This window comes from Parambassis ranga, chromosome 18 (genome assembly GCF_900634625.1).
Source record: "Parambassis ranga chromosome 18, fParRan2.1, whole genome shotgun sequence".
Taxonomy (NCBI): Eukaryota; Metazoa; Chordata; class Actinopteri; family Ambassidae; genus Parambassis; species Parambassis ranga.
Genome location: NC_041038.1, coordinates 2,746,921 through 2,773,140, shown reverse-complemented (window position 1 = coordinate 2,773,140; position 26,220 = coordinate 2,746,921). Strand labels below are relative to the sequence as shown.

The 26,220-nt window shown below is 41.3% G+C and overlaps 1 protein-coding gene across 2 annotated transcripts in view; it reads right to left on the bottom strand.

Moving 5' to 3' along the window:
* The window catches only part of fgf11a (fibroblast growth factor 11a), a 64,892-nt gene that overhangs the window by 19,809 nt on the left and 18,863 nt on the right, over positions 1-26,220 (bottom strand). Inside the window, exons 1-2 of one of the 2 annotated variants that reach the window (XM_028429226.1) lie at positions 14,265-14,288; positions 8,968-9,076 (exon numbers count right to left, since the gene is read on the bottom strand). In XM_028429226.1, the coding sequence (XP_028285027.1) occupies positions 8,968-9,076; positions 14,265-14,285 (130 nt within the window). In that variant the 5' untranslated portion in view covers positions 14,286-14,288. Of the gene's footprint in view, positions 1-8,967; positions 9,079-14,264; positions 14,289-26,220 lie in introns of those variants that run through there. The other variant, XM_028429225.1, reaches the window with a different exon arrangement.

The window sequence follows — 26,220 nt, the reverse complement described above, 5'->3', positions numbered from 1 at the left end:
GTACTAATGCATGTGCACAGATACAGAAAATGTCAGTGTACTATTCTTTATAGATCTCGTAAGTATTAGCAAATAGTAAACGTGTCTAGAACTATTTGACCTGCAAAATGATGTCCATAAATCAACCACAAGCTTCCAGGTGATCTGAGGTCATGATGACCAAATACAACCTCTGACCATTTGTTGTACTATAGACACAAAGTACAAAAAGAGGCATGACAGTCATCACTAACTGTAAAATTGGCTGTACTTAGCACCCAGTTTACTCTCACCTACCCCAGATTTAACATAATAAAGCCCAACTTTTCTTTGGTCTACCTAAACAGCACACAAAATACCCCAAATGATCACCACCTGTCTAAATCAATTTGTCTTCACTCTGTTAAAGCCCATTTGGGCAGAAAGCTGTTCAATCTGGTAACACTGGCTGGAAGCCATGATTTCCTGGAGTCTCTCCTGGACATCTATCAAAATCATGATGGCATGACTCTAGAAAGTAACTGCACCTGGCCAAAACAGTCTGACATGTAACCTTGTAAAAATCATGGAAAAGCTAAAATAAGAAAAGGAACACATTCATTTACTATCCGAGGTAGATGCTAGGCTAAGCTAGCAACCAGCTGATAACATTAAATATTAGAATTGTTTTAATTGAATAACAAATGAATTTGTTATTCCTGGCTATTCAATGTCTGATATGTTATTTGTATCTTGTTTTTTCTTCTTTCAAAAAATTACTAATGTTTGTTATGAAGTCAGAGACTGCTTGTCAAAGTGCCAGATTCTTATACAAATGAAAAATGAAGTCTCAGATGTATGTTTGAGATTCATGGAGCCATTAGCTGCTATTAGACAAATCAATTTCAAATCAAAAGTTCTGCCAACATAATGGATGGAAGTTTAGTATAAGATGGTGTCAGAATGCTGGTCATGATTACAAAGAAAAAATGACAACTTGTCAGTACTGTTTCTGATGGATTAAGTTTCAAAGTGTAAGGAATTATTTTTTCCTAGAAAGGCAACAAATGGCTTATTTTTTCTTCTCATGGCAAGATTTAAAGTTTAATGGCTAAATCTATGTAAGCACAGCCTCACACTAAAGTACACAGGGAGGAGTCCGTGTTGAATATTGCACATGCATCTCCCCCTCTCTTCTCTCTATCTTCAGGGCCCTGCTCGTATTTGCTCGATCGATCCCTGCATTTTAAACAGTCGGTTTCGCAAATGAACAAGGTGTCACCAAAGAGCAGGGAGGGATGACAAATAGAGCGCGCACACACACATGCTTCTTGCCGTCCTACTCTCTTCCTACTCTTGCAGCTTGCTGCCTTACAAACATTAGCAGGCTCACTGTGGTGTCAATATCCCGGCATAACCTGCTGCACCTGCTGACATACACAGAGAGAAAACCGCCACCACACACGCACCATCTTCTGAAGTGGCCGTTAGATGTTTCTTTCACCTCCTCCACCCTCTTAGTAAGAAAAGTGAGTTGTATTTAATCAGCTGTCATTAGCATGCTGGGTGCTGCACTCAAGACGACTGCAAATGTTTCCAACTAAAATTAAAAAAAGCCCAATTCAAACTATTGACTGGTAGTGATAGTAGCATCTTAGCATCTGGTTTTGCGTCCAGTACAATGTCATGTATCCATATTTGAGACTGATTTACATGTTTCCTGTTTTAATGGTATCTACACTGAAGTACACAGTGTATGCACCAAGCGGCAACCTTCGGGGCTCAAAGTTGAAGCCCATGCGGAAGTGTCAAAACTTGTAATTCACGCCGCAACTGCTGGGGGCTGGCTCCAAAAGCGAGACTCCCATGTTAAAATGGCCGACTTCACAGCAGAAAAAAACATGTTTACAGCCTGGTACAAAAAACCACTCTGGTCTCAGATGATAGGTTCTCTTCTAGTGTCAATTGTAGGGGGGGGTGAATTTTTTTACAACTCACTCGTTTCAATGGTATTCTGACTTAAAATTACGCATAATTATGGGCGTTGCCACTTGAGTGACAGACAGTTGACGTATCACAACGTGAGTTTCCTGCTTCCACGATCGCCCGCCCCCCTAAATCCCGCTCGTGCTCGTGGCGCTGCCAACATGACGGCGGTCATCAACGTCCTGAAACCTCCCACCGAGCCTCAGAACGGCTCTTCAGAAACAAACGGGTGATGTCAGGGAAGCTCTGTCCATAGTTTTTACTGTCAATGGTATGCACTCATTGCATTACACTTGAAGTAGTGTGTTCATATGACTATGGGGTCATGTAACTGGACACATCAAGTATATGTATACAAGTATACATTCAATGCAAATGATAGCAACATGACCAGCTAATCTCACAAACTAACGTTAGCTTTACACCAGTGAATCATTAATGATAATGTGAACATACAATGTTTGTATAGCCTTCAGTTTTCTAAGCTGCAAAGCTGAAAACTGGTAACAACATGGCCAAGATGATGACCTCTAAGTGTGAGTAGTGTCCATTAATTCACACTGTTGGACACTACTGTAAGGAGTCCAATATGAGACTACTGGGGATGGAATTATGTAAGTAAATTATGTAAGTCAGCCTACAAAGTCAATGGTCTTTCATAAAAATAAGAAGCCTGCGGTTTTGGAACCACAACTTTTCAAAAAGGGTATGAATCACATCATGGTTAATGCTAGTTAGTTATGCTAGTTAATGCTAGTTATGCTGTAGCTAGTAGTTAATGCTGCTTCTCTCCCTTCATCCCTTTCACTCTCTCTCTCTCTCTCTCTCTCTCTGCATCCCTACATTTGAATCACTTTTTACCCAGCGGTGCAGAGGAGACTGCTAGATTAATCAAAAATCTTTTGAGGGAGGGAAAATGAGACGAGGGGGAGGGAAATGAAAGGGGAAGGTGTTGCCAAATCAATCCCACGAGTCAATCTGAGGCTCGAGATCATCTTCACAATAAACAAACAAGGAGAAAGTCGGGGTGGGACAGGTGGAGGGGAGGCTGAACAGAGGAAAGCAGTAGCAGGACACGATGTTAAGCTGTGCAGAGGGCATCTGGCAGGCCTGCACACTGCGCTGCTGCTCTGCAGTGTTGTTTTGAGCAGCACAGTTGGTCTCTACTGGAATGAGAAGAGGATTATAGTCATCTGTGATAAGTCACACTGAGTTTAACTCGTGGACAGACAATGGCTGTTTATTATACAGTTTCTGAAGCTGATTAGAAAATAGCATTGTGATGTGATAGTTTGCTTAAGGCATGTGAGTCGGACTCATGCAGAGATGATCTCCAAAATGTGTTGATGGTGATTGACTTAAAGAGAAACTGCTACATTTACTATGTTTTGTGTCAAAATCCAAACCTACACCAATAGTGCTAGAATTATGGACTACACTAAAGAGATCACAGGAAGGATGTTACAACAGTTGCACTCTTGACCTGTTTGTTAGGGAATTTATATTGGGACTGACGAGAAAACCTAAATTTAGTTAGCTGGTTCTGAATTAGGAGCTTATCGTGGGATCCTGATGCAAATATGTAAAAAAATATGAGCATGAGAATATCGACAAAAATACCACAAATACTATACCATAATGTTTTCCTATTTTGGAGTTAATAGAAAAACGAATTTAGATATCTGCTTCCACAATTATTGCTAAGCTACTCAGGAAAAAAACAAAACAAAATAATGACATGCATTTAAATCATGCTGAAAACAATACAGTCAAGAGAACATGGAATAATGTCTTCATCAGACAGCTCTCTGCACTGGGATCATTAAGCTGATGCTTGAACTAATAAAGATGGAGAAAACAAGGGGATTTGCATCAGCAGCAAATAAAACAGCCCTCCTCCATTCACATGTTGTCGTTTGTGTTGTAAAGAAATGAGCTTTAAAGGCTCAATAGCAGATTAAAGGACTTGTAGCTGTGTCACACCTGATTTCCCTGGTGGTGGATGACTCTGATGACAAGACAACTACCTTGGCTCTCCCTTTATTTAACTTCTACCACTTCCCACAGGCTTTCTGCTCCATAACTGATTTCTCTATGCCTGTATCAGTCTTTCTTTTGCTTCCATCTGTCTTTTTCTTTCTTCTCTTCCTCTTTCCCCAGTGTCTGCTCACCCCTCCTCACCATGAATTAACATCCTTTTTCTTATCTCTTATCTTTTTTTGTGTGTGTCTCACCATTTTTCTTCCTTATTTGTTCCCTTCTCAGTTCCCCTGTTGCCTGCTGTCATTCTCACCATCCTGTGAAACCAATACTTTACCATCCACACCCATTCATCTCCGTCCTATTTTACCCTGCAGCCTTCTCTCTGTCTCTTCATCACTCTCTCATCTTGTCTTTGCCTTGTATCCTCACTCCTCCTTGTTTGGTATTCTTCAAGCTCTCTTTCTCATCCTTGTGAGCCCGCTTTGCTACTCTTATACCTTTTGTCCTCAGACTTCTTTGCTTTCTATGTTCACATCTTTCCTCCTCACTCAGAGCTAAGTTTTCCCTCCTCTGCTTTTCAAGCGCTTCAGTGTTTCTTTCTTCTCTGCCCTCTGTGAATGAGCATTATCAAGCACTTGGGGAAAGTTAGACAGACTTGTTCCAGAGCACAGAGGAAGATAAGTAAAAATTTTCTTCCTACAGTATGAGATGATAATTACAGAGGATAAAATAAGGGAATCAAGTTCCTCATTATGGGTTTCTGATGTACACACAGAGCCAACAGCTTTCATCTAGTGACTTCTCTTTTCTTCTTTTTTTTTCCTCCTCCTCTCTTACACAGTCAGCCTCTGTGAATTTAGCCTCTCCTTTCCACACACTTGTTTTTTTTTTTTACATGTCTTGTTGTCACTGAGTATAATATTATTTGCCAGTGTCTGCACAAAGAGGAAGTTGGGGGAATGGTCTCATTAGTCAAATGTCTATGTAACAGCTTTCACCTATACCTAGTTCAGTGGCAAATTATTATTATTTTTTTAACCCTTAGTTTGGTTAGGTTTAGGGAAACAAAACTGTCATAGTTAAATTTGAAGCCAAGAATTCATGGCCCTCATTTCTGCTACAAAGATTTACTTTAACTAATGAATACATAATACATTAATAAATATTCAAAAAGAAAAACAATTCTGCATAATCTTTTATTAAGGCTATTTGAGTATTTATTTCTAATTATTATTATTGTGCAGTTATATTAGGACATTCTATGATGTCCTGACTTTGCCTTCTGCATGAAATGCAAATTGTACTTTGGTTATCTTTGACAAAGTTTGATTTTATTTACATTAAATTAACAGTGAAATAAATGAAACTCTGATGAAACAAACGTGAGCAGTATCTTAAAATACCAAGCCTTTGAAAGCTTTTCACCCAATACAGAAACATATGAACATTCCTGAAATGCATTTAAAAACCTAAAGCTGTGGTTACCAGTATATGATTCATAATAAATCATAATGAATTAAATCACTGTTAGGGTCCTTTAAAGCACCTTTCTTCCACACAAAATAGATGAATCTCAGCTCTGTATTCCTCTTTTCTCCCTTAGATCTTTTTCCAGTATTATTACATAACAGACTGGATGAGCCAGGAACAGGGAAGAAGAGGCGAGGAGGAGCAGGGGGAGAGAAAAGGGTGGCAGCTTCTCTGACCTCCCACCAGAGGGGGGAGACACAGTGATTGAGGAGCCATCACCTGCATGCCAGCTGCTCCTCCTGCTACCCATCTCTCTCTATCTCTCTTTCTCTGTCCCTAGTATCTTCCCATTTTCCCTATCCCTCTCTCTCCTTTCCTGTTAGCACGTCTTGTCGGCTCACTTTTTTCTCTACGGTGGCCTCCTTCCGTTTCTCCCCTCCTCTCTGATAGTCTTTCAGTTGTTTCAATCCCCTTCTCACATTTGGTTTATTATACAGTCATTTTCAGCTTTGTGACAACCTCCTCTGTCGCCCAGTTAGGGAAGCCCTAAGGGAACTTAACAAAAAAAAGTGATGTGAAAAGTATTGCAAGGCCATAAAAAGCCCTTCTCATCACTTTTTTTGTTCCAGTGAATCCTCCCATGGCTTCTTCCTTCCATTGACCTACCTTTTTGACACATTTGGTCTAGGACAACCAGAGGGGTTAAGGCATCTGTTACCCTGTGTTAGGCCAGGTTGATTCCTGCCCTTTGGAGGTCAGTAGTTCAGTGTCATTACAGTGGGTCATGGGTGTAATTTTTTTTTTGTGAAGATCAGTCGATCAGTTTGCTGTCGGAGCCCAGGATTCAGACTAATGGTCCATTAATTATTTAGTTGATGCTGATTGGGCCCTTTTTTGGTGCTCCTGGTGTGTACTGAATGCAAGTACTGCACTGAGGATCTTCCCATATAGACCAATTTATCTGAAATTGCTGAAAAATGCAAGTCGGAGCATTTTTACCTATTCTGTAATTGGCCCATTTCCAAAGTGTAAAGATTACTACACCGGTAATCAGTTTGTCTGCTAATGACAGCACAGAACTGGATGGGACCAAAGAAGAAAGCCCAAAGTTAACAACATAAGCCCCTAAGGCTCATGCATCTGGCTCCACATTAAGAGTAAAGTTGGGTGTCAAAGCACACTGGCTCAGGAATTAAGAGTCCACTGTGCAGTCAACATAGTTCTCAGAGAGAAACACTGTAAACTGTTGTATGGTGATAAAGTCACTTAGTTTCTGGTGTTTGCAGCTTGCTTGAAAAGCGCTCATCTAACAATTTCACACTTGACACTGTGCCTCCTCAGGTCCTTGAATTATCAGAGGCATTATTTGCCTCATGTTTGTCCATGACTTCTGTTGTATTAGCAAGCAAAAGACCAAAGGAAGAACCATCAAGCTAAGAAAAACGGTTGTAAACATGCTATCAACAGAAACCCAACAGAAGTCCCATTGAAAGTTATTTAAAAGAAGAAACATGTTCATGTAAGACATTATAAATTTAATGTCAAGGCACTCCTTTTGGTTCAATACGTGACACGTCAAAAGTTTGAAGTAGAAGATGAACTGTTTCTGATGGATCTAGAGTCATGATTGTGAGAGTGTGCATTGAGCTGATATATCCCTGACAATGTCCGATTCCTAAATCAAATTACCACACACATAAGGGAAGTCAGGGGTAATCGATACACTGAGTGGTCAGTAAAGTTTTAATACATATTTTAGCTCCAAAAAGCAAAAGAAATAAGAGATTTTACAGTAGAATTGTAACTGAGATTAGAATGAAGTGAAGCTGAAAGCTGCCTGTTTGCATTTTACAGTACCTACAGTACACAGTGTGTTACAGTACACGCTCACACAGCAATTTCTGCTCCTGTGCAGTCAGGCAGACAATTGTGCTTCTGATTGATACTCAGCTCCAGTGACGTCAATCACTCAATGATTTCTGCACGAATGAATAAATAATCTGACTCAGATAGAAAGTGCAATTTATACAGGGGTTTTACAGGACTTACCTGTCACATCTCTACACACATACACACACAGAATGTAAAACCGGGATAGCTTCGAACCAGATCCTGGGTTTGATGGAATTATAGTCGTTATAAAATGAACCGCAAGTCAGACCCACACAAACACTTTGCAGGGTGACCTCCACTGACTGATGTTTTAATACCGCGACACACCAGGAGCGACGTTATGCAACAGCAGTCTTTATAGCCGTCTGGAAATGAGCCCTGTTCGCCTTCGGATGTGCCCTACAGTATTATGTGATGAATATTTCAGATTGGACATGAGAATGTTTAAAGTTCAGTTCATGTTTGCCTCGGCGTAGGTGTGCTGTTACATAAGAGGAAGAGGTGAGAGCAGGTCTAATCAGTTACTGTGGAGGTGTTTTAACCAAACAGGGTCTGTGGCTGGAGGACTGCCACACCAGATGTCTCTCATGCAAGTTCCTCCAGCACTCTTGGGATGTCTTTTCTCAGAGGATTGTCTCTAAACAGAGTCCATAGTTTATAATATTTTGCTAATATATACCTTTCTGATCAGTGCACACAATCCTGCCAGTGTCTAAGTTATATAATTCTTCTTTTCAGGACAAATGCCAAGGGAGAACCTCACAATAAACTTCTCAAGGTTACATCCAGGTTATTCCAACCTGGTAACACTGCTGCTGCCACACATATTCTTATGATAAAAATGCTGAAGTCACAGAGGGAACCACAGCTGAGAGTCCAAGTGTGATTTCACACCTTTTCCCTGTAAATCCCAAATTGTGCTAACTTCATGTTTTCCTTCTAAACTGGTGTTTTGACAAAAAAAATACTGCTGTGTTGCCACATCAGGGATATCCTATAATATAATATTGATCACTTTAAGAAGGTTGGACGAAGTCCAGGGACTCGAGGGGATCATGGGATATGATGTTTTTTGGTCAGTAATCACCCAGGTGGTGACCCCTCACAGGGTCTGGGTACATCTGAAGACTCAGCAGTTGAAGTTGCAGCAGGTTTTTGTACTAATGGGCAGAGGATTCTGTGGTGCCGTTAGATTTCTGAGTACTCTGTAAGTTACTCACTGAGTACCTGAAATGGTGAGCACAAACATCTAGAGCAGTGTGTAGACATGCAGATGAGTTATTCATAGATACACAAAGCTTGTAACTTAAAGGTCAGAATGATTGTAAGCAAAACAATTAAATACATGTTTGAAATCCTAGATCTGTGCCAGGGATCTTCTGTGATATATTATGCAACGAGAACAAATCCCATTTAGCTGGCATTCACCCAGCGCACCTCGCCAAGCGTGCATACATTTTCAGCCTGATTGATCCTAGTGTGAATCAAACCAGAAAGCACGGCAGAGCTGTCGTGCCTTCACGCGCTCTCTGAGTGTTCAGATATACCATCCTGCCAAGAAGTCCCTTTTTAAATGTCCTTTGGCCTGGAATTCCCACTAGCTCAAATAAAGACTGAGCCATGAAATGGACACCTCTGACAACAACAATATCAGTGCATGTGTTCTCTTCCACTTACAGAAGGAGCTGCTTTCGTCCTTTGTGCCTTCCATGGTGCCATCCGGCAGCATCTGGAGGTAGAAGCCGTGTCTGCAGTAGAGCCGCGTGACGATGCCCTTCAGCTGGGGCTCTGCAGAGCAAACACACGTTAAACACACGTTAAACACACGTTAGCACCCGGGAACACACATACACACCTGTCAGGCGACATATATTAATGCACACACATACCTATGAGTGTGCACACTGACTAAACAAGAGGCAGGTCTTAATATTTACCCTGTGAAATAGTCAAACAGTGAAGTGTATGTGCGTGCTTGTATGTGTGACAGTGGCCTTCAGCAGGATTGATGGGACCTGGGTGTCTGCTAAAAAGAAGCATCTCTCACAGACAGGTTCAAGTGAGACAGGCAAGCTGTTTTATTTTTGTGTGTGTGTGCTTTTAACACAGTGCCAGTATGTGTGGCTGCTTGCAGCAGCTGCCTGTCACTCTGCGAGAAGGTGAGCACTTCAAACATGTAGAAGTGTGTGAGAAGTGAGGGGAGAAAAAGGAGTCAGCTGTTTGGGGAATATTCAATGAGAGCCAAGGGAGTAGCAGATTCTTTTTACACATTTTGACTGCCTGATTTAAGTTCACTGGCCTGAACATTAGCTTCCACTATAGGGATATTAGCTCATTAGCTGCTACTTACATATGTTAGCAGAATCAGCACTAGTTTCTTGGTGTTTGTGGCTGTATGTTTTAAAGTTCCAGTGAATTTGGGTATTGATGCTTACACAATACTCCTCAGTTTGGGTGCCCATTAGATAATCTCTGATGCCTTAGCCTGGACCAATGATGGTTTGAGTGTATGTATTACCTTGCTAACATCGCATTCCAGCTCTATGGACTCTCTGTACAGATGTGACTGCATAGCTTCTGAATGCAAATTCTTTTTTTTGGTGCTGCAATTCTGTCTGAAAACCTGTTTAGCCTGCTCCCCTAACTCTATTTGACCAAACGTCATTTACTCAGTGTTTGTTTCAGTGGGCCACCAGCCCTGTTTTTTAACCTGCATCACACTAGGTAAGTTGGCATGTCTTCATCTAACCTCTTGTGTTTCTTTCCTTTAAGGCTGCTCATGCATGACTGAGGGGACTCTTTCACTGCGAGGTGCTGAGGGAGACTAAATAGTGGATCAGAAGGAATGTCAGAATGCTGAAGTGTTTCCACAATCAAGTTTTAATGAGACACATCAAATATGGATGAGGACAGAGAAGTACGGGGGCAGCTGGCAGTTGGCCCTTCGTTGACAGCAGGGTGTGAGTGTGTGAGAGAGACTGATCGAGGCTCATTTAAACTGCCCCTAAAGTATATGAAAAATGATGATGTAACAGAAATACGTCTCTTTATTTTGTATTTTGTATGTTGTATTTAGTTCTATGTTTCACTCCTGAGCTGATTACATTTTAAACCTTCAAAAGAATTCGAGTGTGTAATCCTTGCTTTCATGTTGACCGTGTGACACAACATATTTGGAAGCTCTTTACTGCCGGCTCTGGCCTCAGTGAGACTGAATCGCTGTAACTACTAAAAGATAAAAGCTCATCCATCCATCGCTAGGCAGACTAGACACAGAAGGTCAAACGTGGAGTGTGGTAATCTGTAATATCCTGAGTGTTAATCCTAAATTAAGCCTCAGACCACACATCAGGCCATGTGCTGCTTAACACACAAGCAAAGAGTCGAGCAACAAATGCACACAGAGGAGGATGATGTTGACCTTTAGCGTGACTCCGTGCGGCCCTGTTTGGTAACAATGCTGTGATCCAAAACGTTCAGTGGAAATGCTGCTAGGACACAAGGACATACAAGACTACTGGTGCGTGTAGGGAGCAGAGATACAGTACTCACACACACACACGCATCTCTTCAGCTAAAAGCAGGGGAAACTGCCTCGAGTCACACCTGAAGGAGGATGTTAGGTAAAGCAAGGGTTTAGATGCATACAAACACACACTCACACACACAGAGTGACAATGCAGAAAAAAGATGGATAACAACAACAACAACATCAACGACGAGAAGGTACACAATGCAACAGTATAAATCTGCTGCAGGTCAGAGCACCCATTAATTACAGAGAATGTGTCATGGTTGATAGAGTTGAGTTATTTTACTTTTGCATTAGCTCTAGTATTATTGTGTCATTTTCGGTTTTATTTTGTATTCACTGTTTCCTCTCTTGTTGTAGGTGTCTTGACTTCCCTTCCCTCATGTGCTCCCTCCTCCTCCCGTTGATTACCTGCTCCGCCCTAATGTGCCTCACCTGTGTCCTATTGTCTTCCCGCCTTCTCTTGTATATAGTCTGTGTCTTTTCTCCTTCCTGTTGCCAGTTCGTCTTGTGAGTAATCTGAGTGTACCAGCCTTCCAAGCAGCCTGTTGGCCCTTGTGATCTTTCTTGTGACTTCTTTGTGTTTCTGGACCTTCCTGTGTTTAACCTCGCCTGTTTTTTGGATTACAAATTTTTGCCTCTGCCCTTTTGTGCTTCTGCCTTGCTGACTGACTACCCGTGTACCAAACCACTGCCTGTATTAAAGGAACTGATTTTGTCTTTTACCCCCGACTCCTCTGCGTTTGTGTCCGCCATTACTGAACCCCTGACAGAATGTACAATCATCTAAGTTTCCCTATTATATAACAAAACCATTTTTCAAAAGCAAATGTACCTTGTCTCTCTCTGTCTCTTTGTCTTTGATATTCTTAAAGCATTTCTGTGTTCATAGATGTTTGTACCGAGGATTCGTTCTATGAGGACCGTAAATCTCTAGTATTCTTTTTGGATGTGGTGTTGTTTACAAGTCAGAATAGCATTGGTCAAACAAATACTGGATTGTAACACAGACTCTGTTAACATTAACATTTGTAGCCTTCTTGCCCTGACAGTATTAGAAAGCTTCCTGCAGTGCCAAAGAACACAGCTATTTTTACAGGCTGAGCAGTCCTCCTCATGAGGGTAAGCTGACCTTGATGTGTATAATTAATATGGCGAACCTTTAAACAGCAACTCTGACTCAGTATTGTAAATATGTACAGTCCCTGACATGTTTTGGAGACCCTATGTAGCGGTTATTCCCTCGGGTTTTCTAACAGGTGCAGGAGGACAAAACGTTGGGCCCGTTCAAGCCTCGATCCAGTCTGAAGGAGGCTTTATGAAAGCTCATACTGACATTTTCAGGATTAAAGCTGTTGATTTTTACTATTTTTATGCCCTCCTTAGAGTTTTATTCTTGGCAGTGTGGAAAAGCCTCTTAAATGGCATTAAGACCATGCGACTAAAACAAATTTGCGCCTGTGCGGACAGCGATCACACTGTAGCATTCAAGTGTATCCTGGGAATATCTCGGCACCAGTCGCCAGATAATAGATTTTGTGAAACATATCATACAGCACAAGAGCATGTGGTGGTGTATGTGTACACATGCGGAGGATTTGTGCTCATAATCCCGCAGACATTCAACCCCAATTATGGAGTGACCTTAATAAAGAGTGAGACTTAATTTCACTTATTAAGAATTTCAACCATTAAAGTCACCCTGAACCCTCTGGCTGCCCGAGGCGTCAAGTCAGATGACAACTGGGTAGCAGCTAGTGTTATTTTCACCCCCATTACACACTGCAATTCTTAATGTGTGTGTATATTGGACACCTCCAACAGAATGGGTTTGGCTGAAGAAGCAGAGATGGTTTGCCAAACACTATGTCTGTCTGTCTTCACACACACACACACACACACAAAAACAAAAAGTGTCCTTTCACCATTTACAGGAATACCATCGACCATCAGTCAGCTGTAAGATTTATGTCTAGTGCCACATAAAGTCCCACCCCTTCCAGCGGGCCTTGCATGGTACATCCCACCTTACGTAGGATAAAAAACTGTTGTATTTGGTCTACTTAAGTGATTTATTGTTTGGTGGATTAACAAAGGGACAAAAGAGACAAAACTGCAGAAACAGAAGCAGCAGAACAAAACAAAATCTAACTAATCTTATGATGCGACCCTGAGAAAGCAAATTCGCTACACAAAGTAACAACAACACCCCAACGTCCAGTGCAACTGGTAACTCACAACACATGATAGTAGATAGTAAAATGCGTCAGTACAGCTAATGAACAAATCCCAAAGCCCATAGTAATCACTATCACATCACTACAGAGCCCACATAAAGACGATGAGCCACTATAGGCCAATAGCTAAAGACCATACAAAGACAGCGAGTAACCATGGTCCGGTCATTGTGATATTCTGGATAAAGAACACAGACCAAAGTTTTGGGCATTTGTCCAGGTTAGGAGGTTGCACATACTGCATGTAAAACATTGACTGCGTTCACATACACAGCAATATTACATTAACAGCATATTAATCTGAATAAGTGCGTACTCACAATAAGACATTGCATATGTATGGCTCATTACAACCGGTAAACACCCTAATCATACTACAGGTCATCTAAAGATGGCCTATATGTTTTATAAACAAAGAAAAGTTTTAAAAAATAAAACTTTGCAGTAAAGATAACTTTAAGTTTAAAGTTCAGTTTTTTCTGCTCTGTTATGTTCTCTCGGTTAACCCATTCGGCTCCTTATTTGAGTCCCCTACAATTCCCCCGTCTCATCCAAAAAAACTGCATACCTCAACTGCAGGGAAGTCCTTACTTTTGCTCTTCTTTAAATAGTGAATAACTGATGCAGGGAGAGGAGAGACTGCTGGCTGACAGACTGTCACTCAGAGGAAGAGCAGGAGAGGGGATGTTATAAGTAAAAAGGCAGACACAGTGAGGAAGAGTGGAAGATGAGAATAAATCTAGTCTAGTCTATGACTGTGCCACTATGCATTTCAATGTCTTTTCCACAGGTAGACAAGCTCACTTCAGCCACACTGGGGATACAATTGCTACTGATGTTTCATTTAGCGAGTGTGGTAATTCATTTTTTTCTGACACTGAAGTCTGTCAAAGCACTTGAAGCTGATGGCGCTGCAACGATAGCTGATTATTATACTTCCATCTGTTTGGTGCGATGTCTTCGTAAATGAGCTCTGCTCAGTAAAACTTCAAGGAGCACAGATGCAATGTCAATGATGGATTATGGGCATTGTAGTTCAGGACATGGCAGGAGTAAACTTAAGCATCAAATCAGTACACTGACTGTTGGCATATTCAACACACAAGAAATATTGTTCTTGTTTTAAATGCACTTTCTGTTATTTTTTACAACTAAATGACCAAATATGAACACATCTGAAACAGTTCGTGCAAAAATTCAAAGACTTCAAAGAAGGATTGTTTCATTAACTGCAGAGATAGGAAATGAGCCCCATACAGTCAGGACGCACTGTGTGTTTCTTCCTGTTGCTGTAAAGGTGATGTAACAAGAAGCCTGCAGATCATTCTGAGGGTTAATTTCCCTCTAGACTGACTGAAGAAGATTAGGGATTTTACTTCACTTTTCACATGTATAAACAAACCATACCGCTTCCCTATATTATCTTTAAAGACTAACCCACTGCTATAGATACTGCTGCTTTAACACATGCTTTAAAACCTTTGCATATGATGCTGGGCACCCAAGAGCAGCTAAAAACCTGCAGACTTCCTCATCTTCCATTTCATCAACAAATGCTATGAAAAAGTATGCTTGCTCCTTTCAATAAAAAAAAAACTTTTATGAGAAGTAACCTTTGAAAATCTGGTTCATTGACTTATTTGTCTGATTTACAAGTATATATTGTTTTGGTGCTTTTAATCTGCTTGCACAGATGACCTGAGAGTTCATATTTATCGGTGTTGCGAGTCTGCTTTCAATCAAATCAGATCCATGCAATGCATATACAAGCATTCACAATGATAAATATGGCAACATGCAGAGCAACAGAGTACGTGTCTGGATTGCATCTACATACAGCTCAAAAGGATGAGAGTAAACAATGGACACCGCCATTTGAATGTAGCTGCTGGAACAGTACACATTACACTCTTCAAAACAGTGCTTATTTTTGATAACCAAGTAACACTAAACTGTTGAGTAAAGCCACACATCACAATGTTTATGGTTAATTTAGCAGCAGCTAGCATTAGCTCGTTGGATTAGTCGTAGCTAATAATTTGTTTGTAAGTTTGACCCAGACCCACCCACTGAGGTCTGCAACCACATATAAACCATGTTTCCCCACCAAACAGTTAGAACTGATGAAGCTGCTTGGATGAGCAGCGAAACGTCTTCAAGAAAACCCTACAAGTCCAGACACCTTTCTTCAATCTTCTCTACGTAGTTAATAAGAAATCACACTTTCCTGTCAAAAACTGTACACTACCAAATGAATGCATATGTACACCATGTACACTGAAGTGTACTGTGTTGTGTATGTGTGTATTGTGTAACACCAAAACAACAAAAGTTAAGTTATCCTTTTTGGGCAGGAATGAATGAAACCAACCAAAATCCTGTGCCAAACTGACAAAAGACACTAGGTAGGACTGAATAACCGTATTGTACCTGGAACAACTACTGTAACTCAGTTAAAGGGCTGACAGATTGTTCTTTGTGCTGTGTGACAGGTGGAAACAAAGCACACTTGAATTTTTCAAGTAATTACTCCTCCAGGCTGGGCAACCGAGCAGCAGTAATTTACAGCTGCATGCTGTTCATGCAGTAAAACAGTGCAATCCTTCTGGTCTGTGGCTGCACTGCTGCTACTGTTTGCACGGTTTGGACATGCACGCATCTTCAATGTAGGGTAGGAGATTTCATTCTGATGCACTTTTTGTTAAATAGGTGTAACTTCTCTTTACAATCCGATAGCAACCGATTAGTTAGGCAGTTTCGCTTTAAAACAAAGAATATTTATCATCTGTGGAAGCTATAAAACGCTAAAAACATCAGCCAATCCTGCGGGGCGCCCCTGCGCGTATAGTTGGCTGGTTGTCACTCTCTTCCTGCTCTGCGCGCATCAGAGAGGTACGTGCATGATGGCCGAAGTCACAGACTGGTTGGGAGGCGTGGCTTTGGGGTGAGCAAATCGTGTGTTTACTTTCAAAATCTGGCTGACTCTCACTGAGTTTTCAAAATCTCCTACCCTACCTTTCATGCACAAACCAAGTAAGAGTAAGAGTGTTGGCCTTCTTTTGAATCTTGTTAACGCAAACCTTCCTGTTCAGCCCTTCTTAGCCATTGGGCAAAGGTCACTTCGGTACAATTCTCTTTTATAAAATGTAACACTCTGAGCACATTTCTGCCTGGTCTCTGCTACTTAACATGCCATGCTTCTGTGCGCTTGGTCCCAAAAACACTTCTCAGCTTTCTCCGCAGTTAATAAGCTTGTTACTCCCCACTGACTCTAATATTGTCTTTCCCACCACTAGCATGAGAGCCTGAAGCTATTAATCCACAGACATATGGATTTTACAACTGCTAGTATTTCATCTCCCAGCATTTATTGCAGCCAATGGTAAATGTTCGGCAGCAGTCACAAAAGCAATAACGCATCCTGTATTGAAATGAGAACAAGCGAAGTATTATATACAGATTTTTTTCAAATCACAATAAAAACCTTGATTTTTTCCCTCACTCCTTCCAAAAGCTCAAAAACATCTGGATTCTCGACGAGTTCTACTATTTTCATATTTCACTATTCACATTAGGTGCACTGCTAAATTGCATGAAATGAGGGGCTCACAGTGGCCCCAGCTGACAGTGAATAATGGGGATAAAGGCGGGGAGAGCCTATATGGTAATGACCATATTTACAAGGTCTATCAATCATCTCCAAACCGCCAGCAGCCTCATCCCTCATAGGATGGAACAAGGGAAAGGGGCGGGACACCTTCAAAACAAACTGCTTCTCCCTCTTTCCTGTTCGTTCTCTCTCTCACTCTCTCACTCTCACTGCATCCCAACTTCAGTTTTTAGGAAAATCAATACTGATAAAAGTGATGAAGTGCAACCCTCCTGAAAGTTTACCAGACACCCAGCTTAGACATGTTTTTGGTTAAGGACACAAAAAACACACACAGTGATAGATGGTGGCGGAGAAGTAACCAAAGAACAGCAACTTCAGCTAGAAAAACAAACGATGAGTGAGAGGAGATTAAGTTAACGCTTGTGAAAATCTGATTCTGATGTGTCAGACTCCAGAATTCCACAAAAGAGATCAATGTGTGGGGGCAGCAGGAGGCTGTAATACTGGGAGCTACACTCTTTACAGTCTGCTTTCCCATCACAATTAGGCTATTTTCTGTATTAAACCTTAATGCTTGTTCCATACTCCACGAGAACAGAGAACTCGCTCCTCGCTCCACGGGTGGTAAAAGTAAAAAAATAAGTTTGTTTCGGCAGGGAGGTACCATACTCCGCGAGAAGTGTGTGTGCATACGGCCCACCTACTGCAGCGCACATCACACACAAAAGGTTGACAATGCAATTGTATTGCAAATTGTCGTGGTTACCTGGCCTAACGGGCTGATGATGCTCAGGGAAGAGGGCGTATAGCATAACCAGATAGAGGATTAGTGTAGCTGACTGTAGAGCAGACCTCTAGTCCGTGTGAATTTAATTCTGTGAACGTGTGGATGACTGTCTGCAGTAATACATCCCGTCTCCCGGTGTTTAATGTGCGCGTCGAGCCACTGTATCTCCGTGATCAATACTGGGATTAATTTTTATCGCCACCTTTTGGACAAACACTCTCCTCTGTGCACTGTGTTTCTCCTTCCAGGAGCTGTTCGCCAGCTGCTCATCTAAACTGTCCATCGTCGCTGTACTTCCTCCTTCTGTCTGTGTGTTCTGCACCTGAAGAAGCTCTTGCGCATCTTCACATTCATCACACCCACAAAATTCAGACCAATCATAGAATTGTTCTTGCACACCACTGAGAGAAAAAGTTCTGCCCGGGCCATGTGTCCGAGAGAGCTGCAGAACAGGCTCTCCGAGAGAAAAATTGCATCATTTTGTGGGTGGAACGTCGGCAGCGAGGAGCAAGTTCTCTGTTCTTGTGGAGTATGGATTCAGCTTAAGTGTGGGTCATTTTGAAGCTATTTAAACAGGCAATGCATGAAATTTACTTAAACCACTTCATCAAGGCATCATCAGAATAAACACTTACTACTACCAAAACCAACCCATTGGCGATTGGTGATTGTTATGACAGAATGGAAACTCCCATCATTTATCATGTAGTGTTAATGAAGGACTCCTCTCATTAGCACTAACCATCTAATCTGTAGAAATCTGAAGAAAACAGCATGATTAGCTCCATGAAAGAACAGAGAAAAGGACATGAAATACAACACAGACTAAATACATATGTGTACTTGCATGAAAAGTCTTGTGCACACCTGTGGGGAGAACGTAACTGGCATTGTCTTTCCAGTTCTTCTGCAAAAATATTTCTTGAATATGCAGTCTGCAAACATTCATGCAGTCAATTTATGCCCACAAATCTGCAAAACATGCTCTACATGTAATAAAACAGCTGCATATTTTAATTGTTTTCCTGTAACCTTCCTTCTTCCATTGAAATATCACCTTAATATCAACTAGATAAATTGTTATTGTTGTTGGTTATATTTAGCCACACAAAGGACCTGTTTTATTGTTGTTGAAGATTAAGTTCTTTGTTACTTGCCGAACTGAATGTAGGTTTTTAAATGCTTAACTGAAACCACAGTCTTGTGTCTACACACTAACCCTAAATTATGGAAGAAATATATATGGAAACACAATTATTAGTATGCAAGCATAATTTTGTGGGAACACATTATACAGAAGACTGAGTGGAAATTGTGCCCTGCAGGATTGTCCAATATGAACATAATGTAGGACTGAACACTACAGTAATTACAAAAATGACTCACAAAAGTGGCAACCACACCTGAAGAGGTATGCACAAAAAAAAAACTGTTCACTGGGAACCACTTGAACAATAAGCCGTATAACACCCACACTTATAGGTCAGGGAAAGAGAGAGAGACCTCATGGATTAATTAGAAAAGCAACGGGTGAACTTTTTCAGTCTGTGCTCTAAAGCTTAATGATTTAAAGCTTAAATAAATGGCCTAATGATTAAGTCAGGGAGACAGAAACAAAAGTGGCCATTTCGGAAAAATGAGTGAGGCAGAGTATATGGAGAAGAAGATAAGAGAAGGGGATAAAGAATAAGATTGAAAATGGGATGAGAGCGACGAAGAGCGGGACAAAGACAGCGGGGCATAAATCAAGAAAAGAGCAACAGACAGAAGGAAGGGAAGCAGGCAGGGAGTGACACTAAGCAAAGCAAAAGGAAAGGCACCATTGGGAGTTTGTGGTGTTTGCACTATAACAGATTGAGATGTAAAGAACAAAAGAGAAGGAGAGCACTAACCTGGATCACAGAGAGAAAAAAAACACTATCAGAACTCACTGGTCTTGTTCCAGGAGTTAAACAAAAAATAAATTCTAATATTGTAACGCTGCCAACAGGTCCTCTAAAACCAAGGCTGGTAAAAGGAGGGGGTCCTCCTAACAGCATTATAGCACTCTGTCAGAAAGTCTAGACAAGTCTAAAACAAGTCATTATATAATCAATCACTGAGATAGGTTAAGTTAGTTAACATTTTTTTTATTCTAGATTACTGCTATATTGATAGAAATTGATGAGTTGTAGACTTTGCTGGAGAGACTAATCTCAAATTATAGTATATAAGGCTGCTAAGGCAGGTGGACTTAAGAGTCTCCATTTATACGTATCAACTGATTCACTAAAAAATATGGGCTTTAAAGGACTGAACCAGCTAAAGGAGCTGAAAGGTGGTTCCAGTTTTTATTGTCTGATCCTGACATCCTGTCTTTGAGGCACTAAAACTAGAGTGTAGAAATCTAGTTTTAGTGCCTGTACTGTTTCTGTTTTGTGCTAAACCACTGCACATTCACTTGCTTACTACACATTCACTTAATGAGAACCCCACAGCTTGGGCTTTAATTGGGTACTTGCAGGTCAGATTTTAATGATGTCTAGCTCTAATTTTTTTAAACTACAGTTCACACTAGTATTTACACTGAATTTCGGTCAAGAAACAGATTTTCGTGCACAGACACACAAAAAAGATTAAGTGTCACATCTTCCCATTAAAGGCTTTTGTTGTGTAAAACACTGCAGAGGCCTGATCGAAGGAGGAAGACAGAGCAGTGTGTCAGGTGATACAGGGGTTTTCAGTATCCCAGGATCCTTCTTTACAGATGTTAATTACAGTAACGATCAGCAGGGAGACTCTGCCCACCCAGGCCAGGACCCAATATTACCTGAGGGGGAGGAAGAAGAAAAAGGATAAAGAGACACAGAGTGGAGAGCTAATAGAATGAATGAGGATAACCTGAGAGGGAAGAAATGAAAAATGCAAGCCGGAAAGAAGGAAAAGCAACAATTGATGGGTGCAAATAGTATGGAGGAGGCAAGAAAAACATAAAAACATAAAAAAATAAAAAATAAAAGAGAAAAAAATGGAGTGAAAAAGAGAAAAAGGGGGAAGAGAAAATTAGCAAAAAAAGAGTGGAACCACAAATGAGACCCAGAGTGAAGGTTAAAAAAATGGGAGAAAAAGATTGAGATAAACTATGTGAACACATTTGCAGAGGGAGGGGATGAAGGCAAACGAGTGAATCAGCAAGAGACAAAGGAGCAGAGGGCGACCACAGAGGGAGAGAGAAGGGTGGGAGGCAAGTGGAGAGCTCAATCACCAATGGCCCTGGTGTTGTAACACTGGAAGGAGTCAATGGCCAGGAACCAAACTTTTCCACCCACACAACGTTTCTCTCTTCATCACCAACATCTCTCTCCTGCTCAGTTTACTCCTTTCTTCCTGCCGGTTCTCTTTTGCAACACCTTACATCTCTCAGCCTTTTAACACCATGCTATATTTCTGCTTCCTGGTAAGTGTTGACCTATACAGAGATAAATAGGAATATTCCCTTAAGAGCCATTAGAGGCAAATACCAGCCAATTTCCTGTCTATAGATGCTCTCCGGATGACACTTAAAGCATATTATGCCATAACTCACAGCAATGCACAAGAGGAGGAAATAAATATTGCACATGAATATGTGAAAGGAATACCCCAAAAGACACAGATTGGCCAGATTCTCTGTCTTCATAGCAGAAGTTGTGCTTTTGGGTCTGAGATTGAAAAAGGATTCACCCATACACCGTAGAGAGGATTGAAGCAAGGCGTCTGGACTTGTAGATCTACAAGTCCAGACGCCTTGCTTCAATCTTCTCTATGGTGTATGATGTATGTACGTATGATGACCTGGATGACTGAGAATCTTCATCGACACCCATAAAATGTTCCTCTTTTGTTTAAATTACATTGGAAATACTGTCAATAATTCAGTTTGTATGACCAGTCCATCCACCATGATCTCCTCCACATTGTCCCTCCATACCTCCCACTTTTGTTCCCATCACTGCTACAAGAGTGGTTTGTCACTGTAACACAGACTTGTTGATTGACCTTTTGGTCTCCAAATGCCAACCCTGTTTTCCAGAAATTACGTTCCTATAAAAAAAAAAAAGTACAACAGTAAATATGTTTTGAAGGAAACATAATTGCTTTCTATCAATGTAATGAGGAAACATGGTTATTAGCGGGTTTATGTACTCTATATTTATTTAATTATATGTTTTTTGTTTATTTTATCTGCCCGTGAAAGGGAAGCAAAGAGGTCAATGTGTCAAGGACATAACAGTCCACCGCGCTGGTACTGAGAACGAATAAGCATTAAGACGCACATAAGCTGAAAGGCAAGTTCACCTAATACAAGGACACCTTGAACTGAGCACAGAATTGACTTGTGTGCATTTGTGTGACAAAAATCCTCTGAAATTCAGCTCACATGTTCAGAATCTTCTGTCATGTTTTATGGATGATTATCTTGCACCTTACTTATGTGTGCAGCTTCAATAGTTTAGAAAAATACAGAACCAACAAAAAACCAAAAGGCCAAAAAACTGTCTGTCACAATTATTTTCTAAATTCCCATGAGAGCACAAACATAATGCATGTGTATGTGATTCCAGGTGCTTTGAGTATGCTCCATCTGTGTGTGTAATCATGGGCTGTGCATGCAAGTTTTGAGTGCACACCTGACATGTTTACGCATCCACCTGAGAATACCTAAACATGTGACTCTATGCATCTGTGCTAGTGTGTGTGTGTGTGCGCGCGCGCTTGGCTGAGAGTCTGACAGAGATTGATGAGGCATAGGCAGCCCTGCAAGGGACTGGTGTGCTTTTGCGTCAACGACCTATGACCCTGGCGAGGCCGGCAGCGGCAGACACGCTCTCCCATTGTGCATTAGTTAATGACTAGTTGCTGTCTTCCTGCAAACAAACGCACACACACAGGTGGGTTTTTCATCCTGAAGTAGTGCCGATGCGTGTGTGTGTGCGTGCGCAGGAGCAGATGGGTAATGGGCTGAAGGGAAGGGTGAATCGACAATGACTTGACGAATTTAAACAGCCCAGAAGAACTCTTTGCTCAATTCTTCCCTTGGATCTCATCCAGAGTCGCTGAGAGAAAGAGGACAAATCAATTTGCTTTCACATTATTATCACAGTCTTCACAACTATACAGTACGTGTGGAGCTTTTAAACAGGATATCATTAGCAAATGAATTGGGATTGCTTCATGTTTGGGTCAGACTTATGCAGAAAAGAGACAGCGGATTTGTGAATGGTAGGTAATGGTAGTAATGCTCTGATAGTCTAAAGTGAAACATTTTGATTTGGATGATGACTACAACCTTCACCATGTTTCTGTCATGACACTTTTTCAATGCCACTTTTTCTTTTATCTGACCTCAATAGACAGATTGACAGATGAACAGATGAAAAAAAGAGGAATAACAGCCTGTGATAGAAAACACTTCCTTCGATTTAATTGCTTTCTCTTCTTCTTCATCTCTACCTCAAACACCTCTCAGCTCCTTCCTCGTCCTCCTCCTCCTTTTCTCCTTCTTCCTTTGGCACAGTGCTGAGCCAGCACTTCATCTCCCTTCATTCTCCCTCTCTCAGAGTCGCAGCAGTTGAACATGGAGCACAATGCTAATCAGCCCCTCGTACATCTCCCTTGCTCACAGATGAGCTAGAAAACCCCGTCTAACGAGACACGGGACTCCAAAAAACTTCGCCTCACCCTTTAGTTGCCTCACATTCCTTCTCTCTCTCCGTCTCTTATCTCTCTTTATTCATTTTATGTCAGCGTTAGCTCCTAAATGAGACCCTCAAAAGCCATGTAACTATAACACTGGATTTATCCTCAGGTCATATCCCTAAAACCCATCTGTCATGGAGACTGTTATATTTCCATCTGCACGGAATAATAAATCAAGCTGGAAATTAGTGAAGACAGTACTTTTACTATTGTTAAAACTGAACCATACAAATATGACACATAAATATTGAGATATACTTTTTACTTGGGTAACAGCCCCTGTTAGAATTGATACTGTATATAGTAAGTAATTTGGCTATGCTTGACTTCAGGGCCAGCATTTAGAATACAGATTTTAGCCTCTTTGCCACTTTCTTAATTGCCTCACTTCTAGAATTCACTTATCTAAGTGCTGATTGCCTCTCCGTTTCCTGCTACTGTAGCTGACAACAGCATCTAATTGGCAATCAATCTAATATGAACTACTTTTGGGACGGAACTTGTGATTACATTACTTCACAATTAACAGCAATTTCCTCAACTTTGTTATACTATCTCCTATTACCAAATTTCCCAGCAGATCAAATGGGGAAGGGGGGTAGGCCTATATCAGGAAGTACAGTAGAAGCTTTACAGCCTAGCAGAGTGTTTGATGCACCAGTCCATGTGTTGTTAAGCCACAAAATTAGCACAAACATTCTTATGACAGCTAAAGAAAAGTTAGGCAAAGACTAGGTAATAATGGTATATGATAAATACCAAGAAAAGATTTTCCATTTCCAATTACACAAACAAGTCCTTGGAAAGTGTATACAACAGACATATACAGTGAGTTCATCTGAAAAATGAAAAACATCTTTCAGACAGTACTTGCATCATTGCTGTAGCATAATTAAATGTCCCACACCGTCAGTAGCTAAACAAATATTAATGGCAATGCATGACAGTCGCTAAGGAAGTAACCATACTCTACTCATGACGCATCATGCATTATCTCACCAGCATACCATTCTGGATATCTGGGAGTCAATGGAATTTGGGGCATAAATGAAAAGACTCATTTAGTGCAACTTGTACAGCCTGTAGATTACGGATTGACTTTTTAAAGGTAGGGTGGGAGATTTCATTCTGATGCACTTTTTGTTAAATTCGTGTAACTTCTCTTTACAATCCGATAGCAACCAATTAGTTCAGCAGTTTCGCTTTAAAATGAAGAATATTAATCATTTGTGGAAGCTATAAAACGCTAAAAACATCAGCTAATCCTACGAGGTGCACCTGCACGGAGTATTGGCTGGTTGTCACTCTCTTCCTGCTCTGCGCGCACCAGAGAGGTACGTGCATGATGGCCGAAGTCACAGACTGGTTGGGAGGCGTGGCTTCGGGGTAAGCTCCAAGAGAAAGGGGGGCGTGTGTTTACTTTCAAAATCTGGCTGGCTCTCACTGAGTTTTCAAAATCTTCTACCCTACCTTTAAGTGTTTAAATATGACATTGTTGATTTTATTGTGCGTCAAATTTAAAAGGCTCTTAGAAAACACTGTAGCTGAAACATGATTGACTCTAAATCACTCCAATATAAACTGGCCAAGCAGCAAATGCCTTTTATTTCATGACATTAAAAGAGTCGCCTAGGGTCTGAGAGTTTTCTTCCTCAGAGAGCATGCAAGGGTTTCAGTGTTCTCACGAACAAGGACACTGGACATACATGAGTGTGTGTGTATCCTGCAGCAGTTGTGTAAAATCTTGTCACCAGATTCTGTATGACACTACTAATTAGGCTCTCAGCGACAGACAGGCAGCACAGCCAGAGATGCTTCACCCACACACACACACACACACAGCCTGACTCAGAAGGTACCACTTCGTCAAGACAGGAAACACCCCTGGGTGCTGTGGCAACCTAAGGAGCACCGTGGGAGCGGCATGCTACAGGCAAAAACTACCACAGGAGTCTGCTGCTGTGTGTGTGTTTTCTCCCAAATCACTTTTTCACTCAGTCTTTAACTCTGTCCTTTTCTTCCTCTCTCTTTCTCTATCTCCAATCTGTGTCTTTCTTACTGTGTAATCATATCCTTTACACCATAGGCTCCCAATCTAATCTCATGCATCGGTACTCTTTAATTAAACTGATTTGCAGTGACTCTCTCCTCCAGTCTGTCCTCAATTCATTCATGCCCCCATACCAAATCACACATACACACACATATGCAGAACATCCTCATTCCCCTATGTTCTTGTTGGCAGCTCTGCAATCAACTCAAATGCCACGCGGTTCACAAAATGTTACTCCTAATTATTTCCTGATCTCATTGAAGCAGCTGTTCCCCATCCAGCACAATCGCTCTTTGATTGGTGACGCCAAACAGCAACGCCTTGACAATAAACAGCCTCCAGGAATGTCCTGAAATGACACCTCGGGTTGGGTGGGAGTGAATCTGTCGCCAGGCCATTGTTCACACAGAACATTTGTCAGCTGAAACTGAACCTGGCCTGATGGGGTTATCCTTACAGAGCAGTGGAGTTTCATTTTGAAAATGTTGCTGTAGCTAATCATAGCAAACAAAAAACACACAGTTTGTACAGTAGCTCCTGTACCTCTGAGTCTAATTTGCTTTGCACAAAGATAATAGAACGCTACAGCGCAAGCTGTTCCTCTCTTTAGAATTTCCCTCTTTGTTCACGTGCTTATCTCCCTCCTCTTTCTCTCCTGCCCTGGTTCTGAGAGATTCAATTTCACCTCCAGCCAGTAAACTGCACTGTAATTATACAAGCTGCTTTATTGAACTGGACGGGGATTATTCCCTTTATGCGTACAGAGACAGGCCTCCCCTTTAAAGCCCACCAGGGCAACCCCATCATCTCCTGCCAGCCAGGTGATCTCCTCCAACATCTATCCATCTGTTCTTCTGTCATTTTCCTTCTCCCAGTCGTCCTTTTAGTACCTCTCTTCTGCCTCTCTGTCAGCAGGTCAGCTTGTCTGGCTCGCTGCGAGTGATTCATTTAATGCCATCGTGTATCTCCATTACACTGCAGCAGAGCACG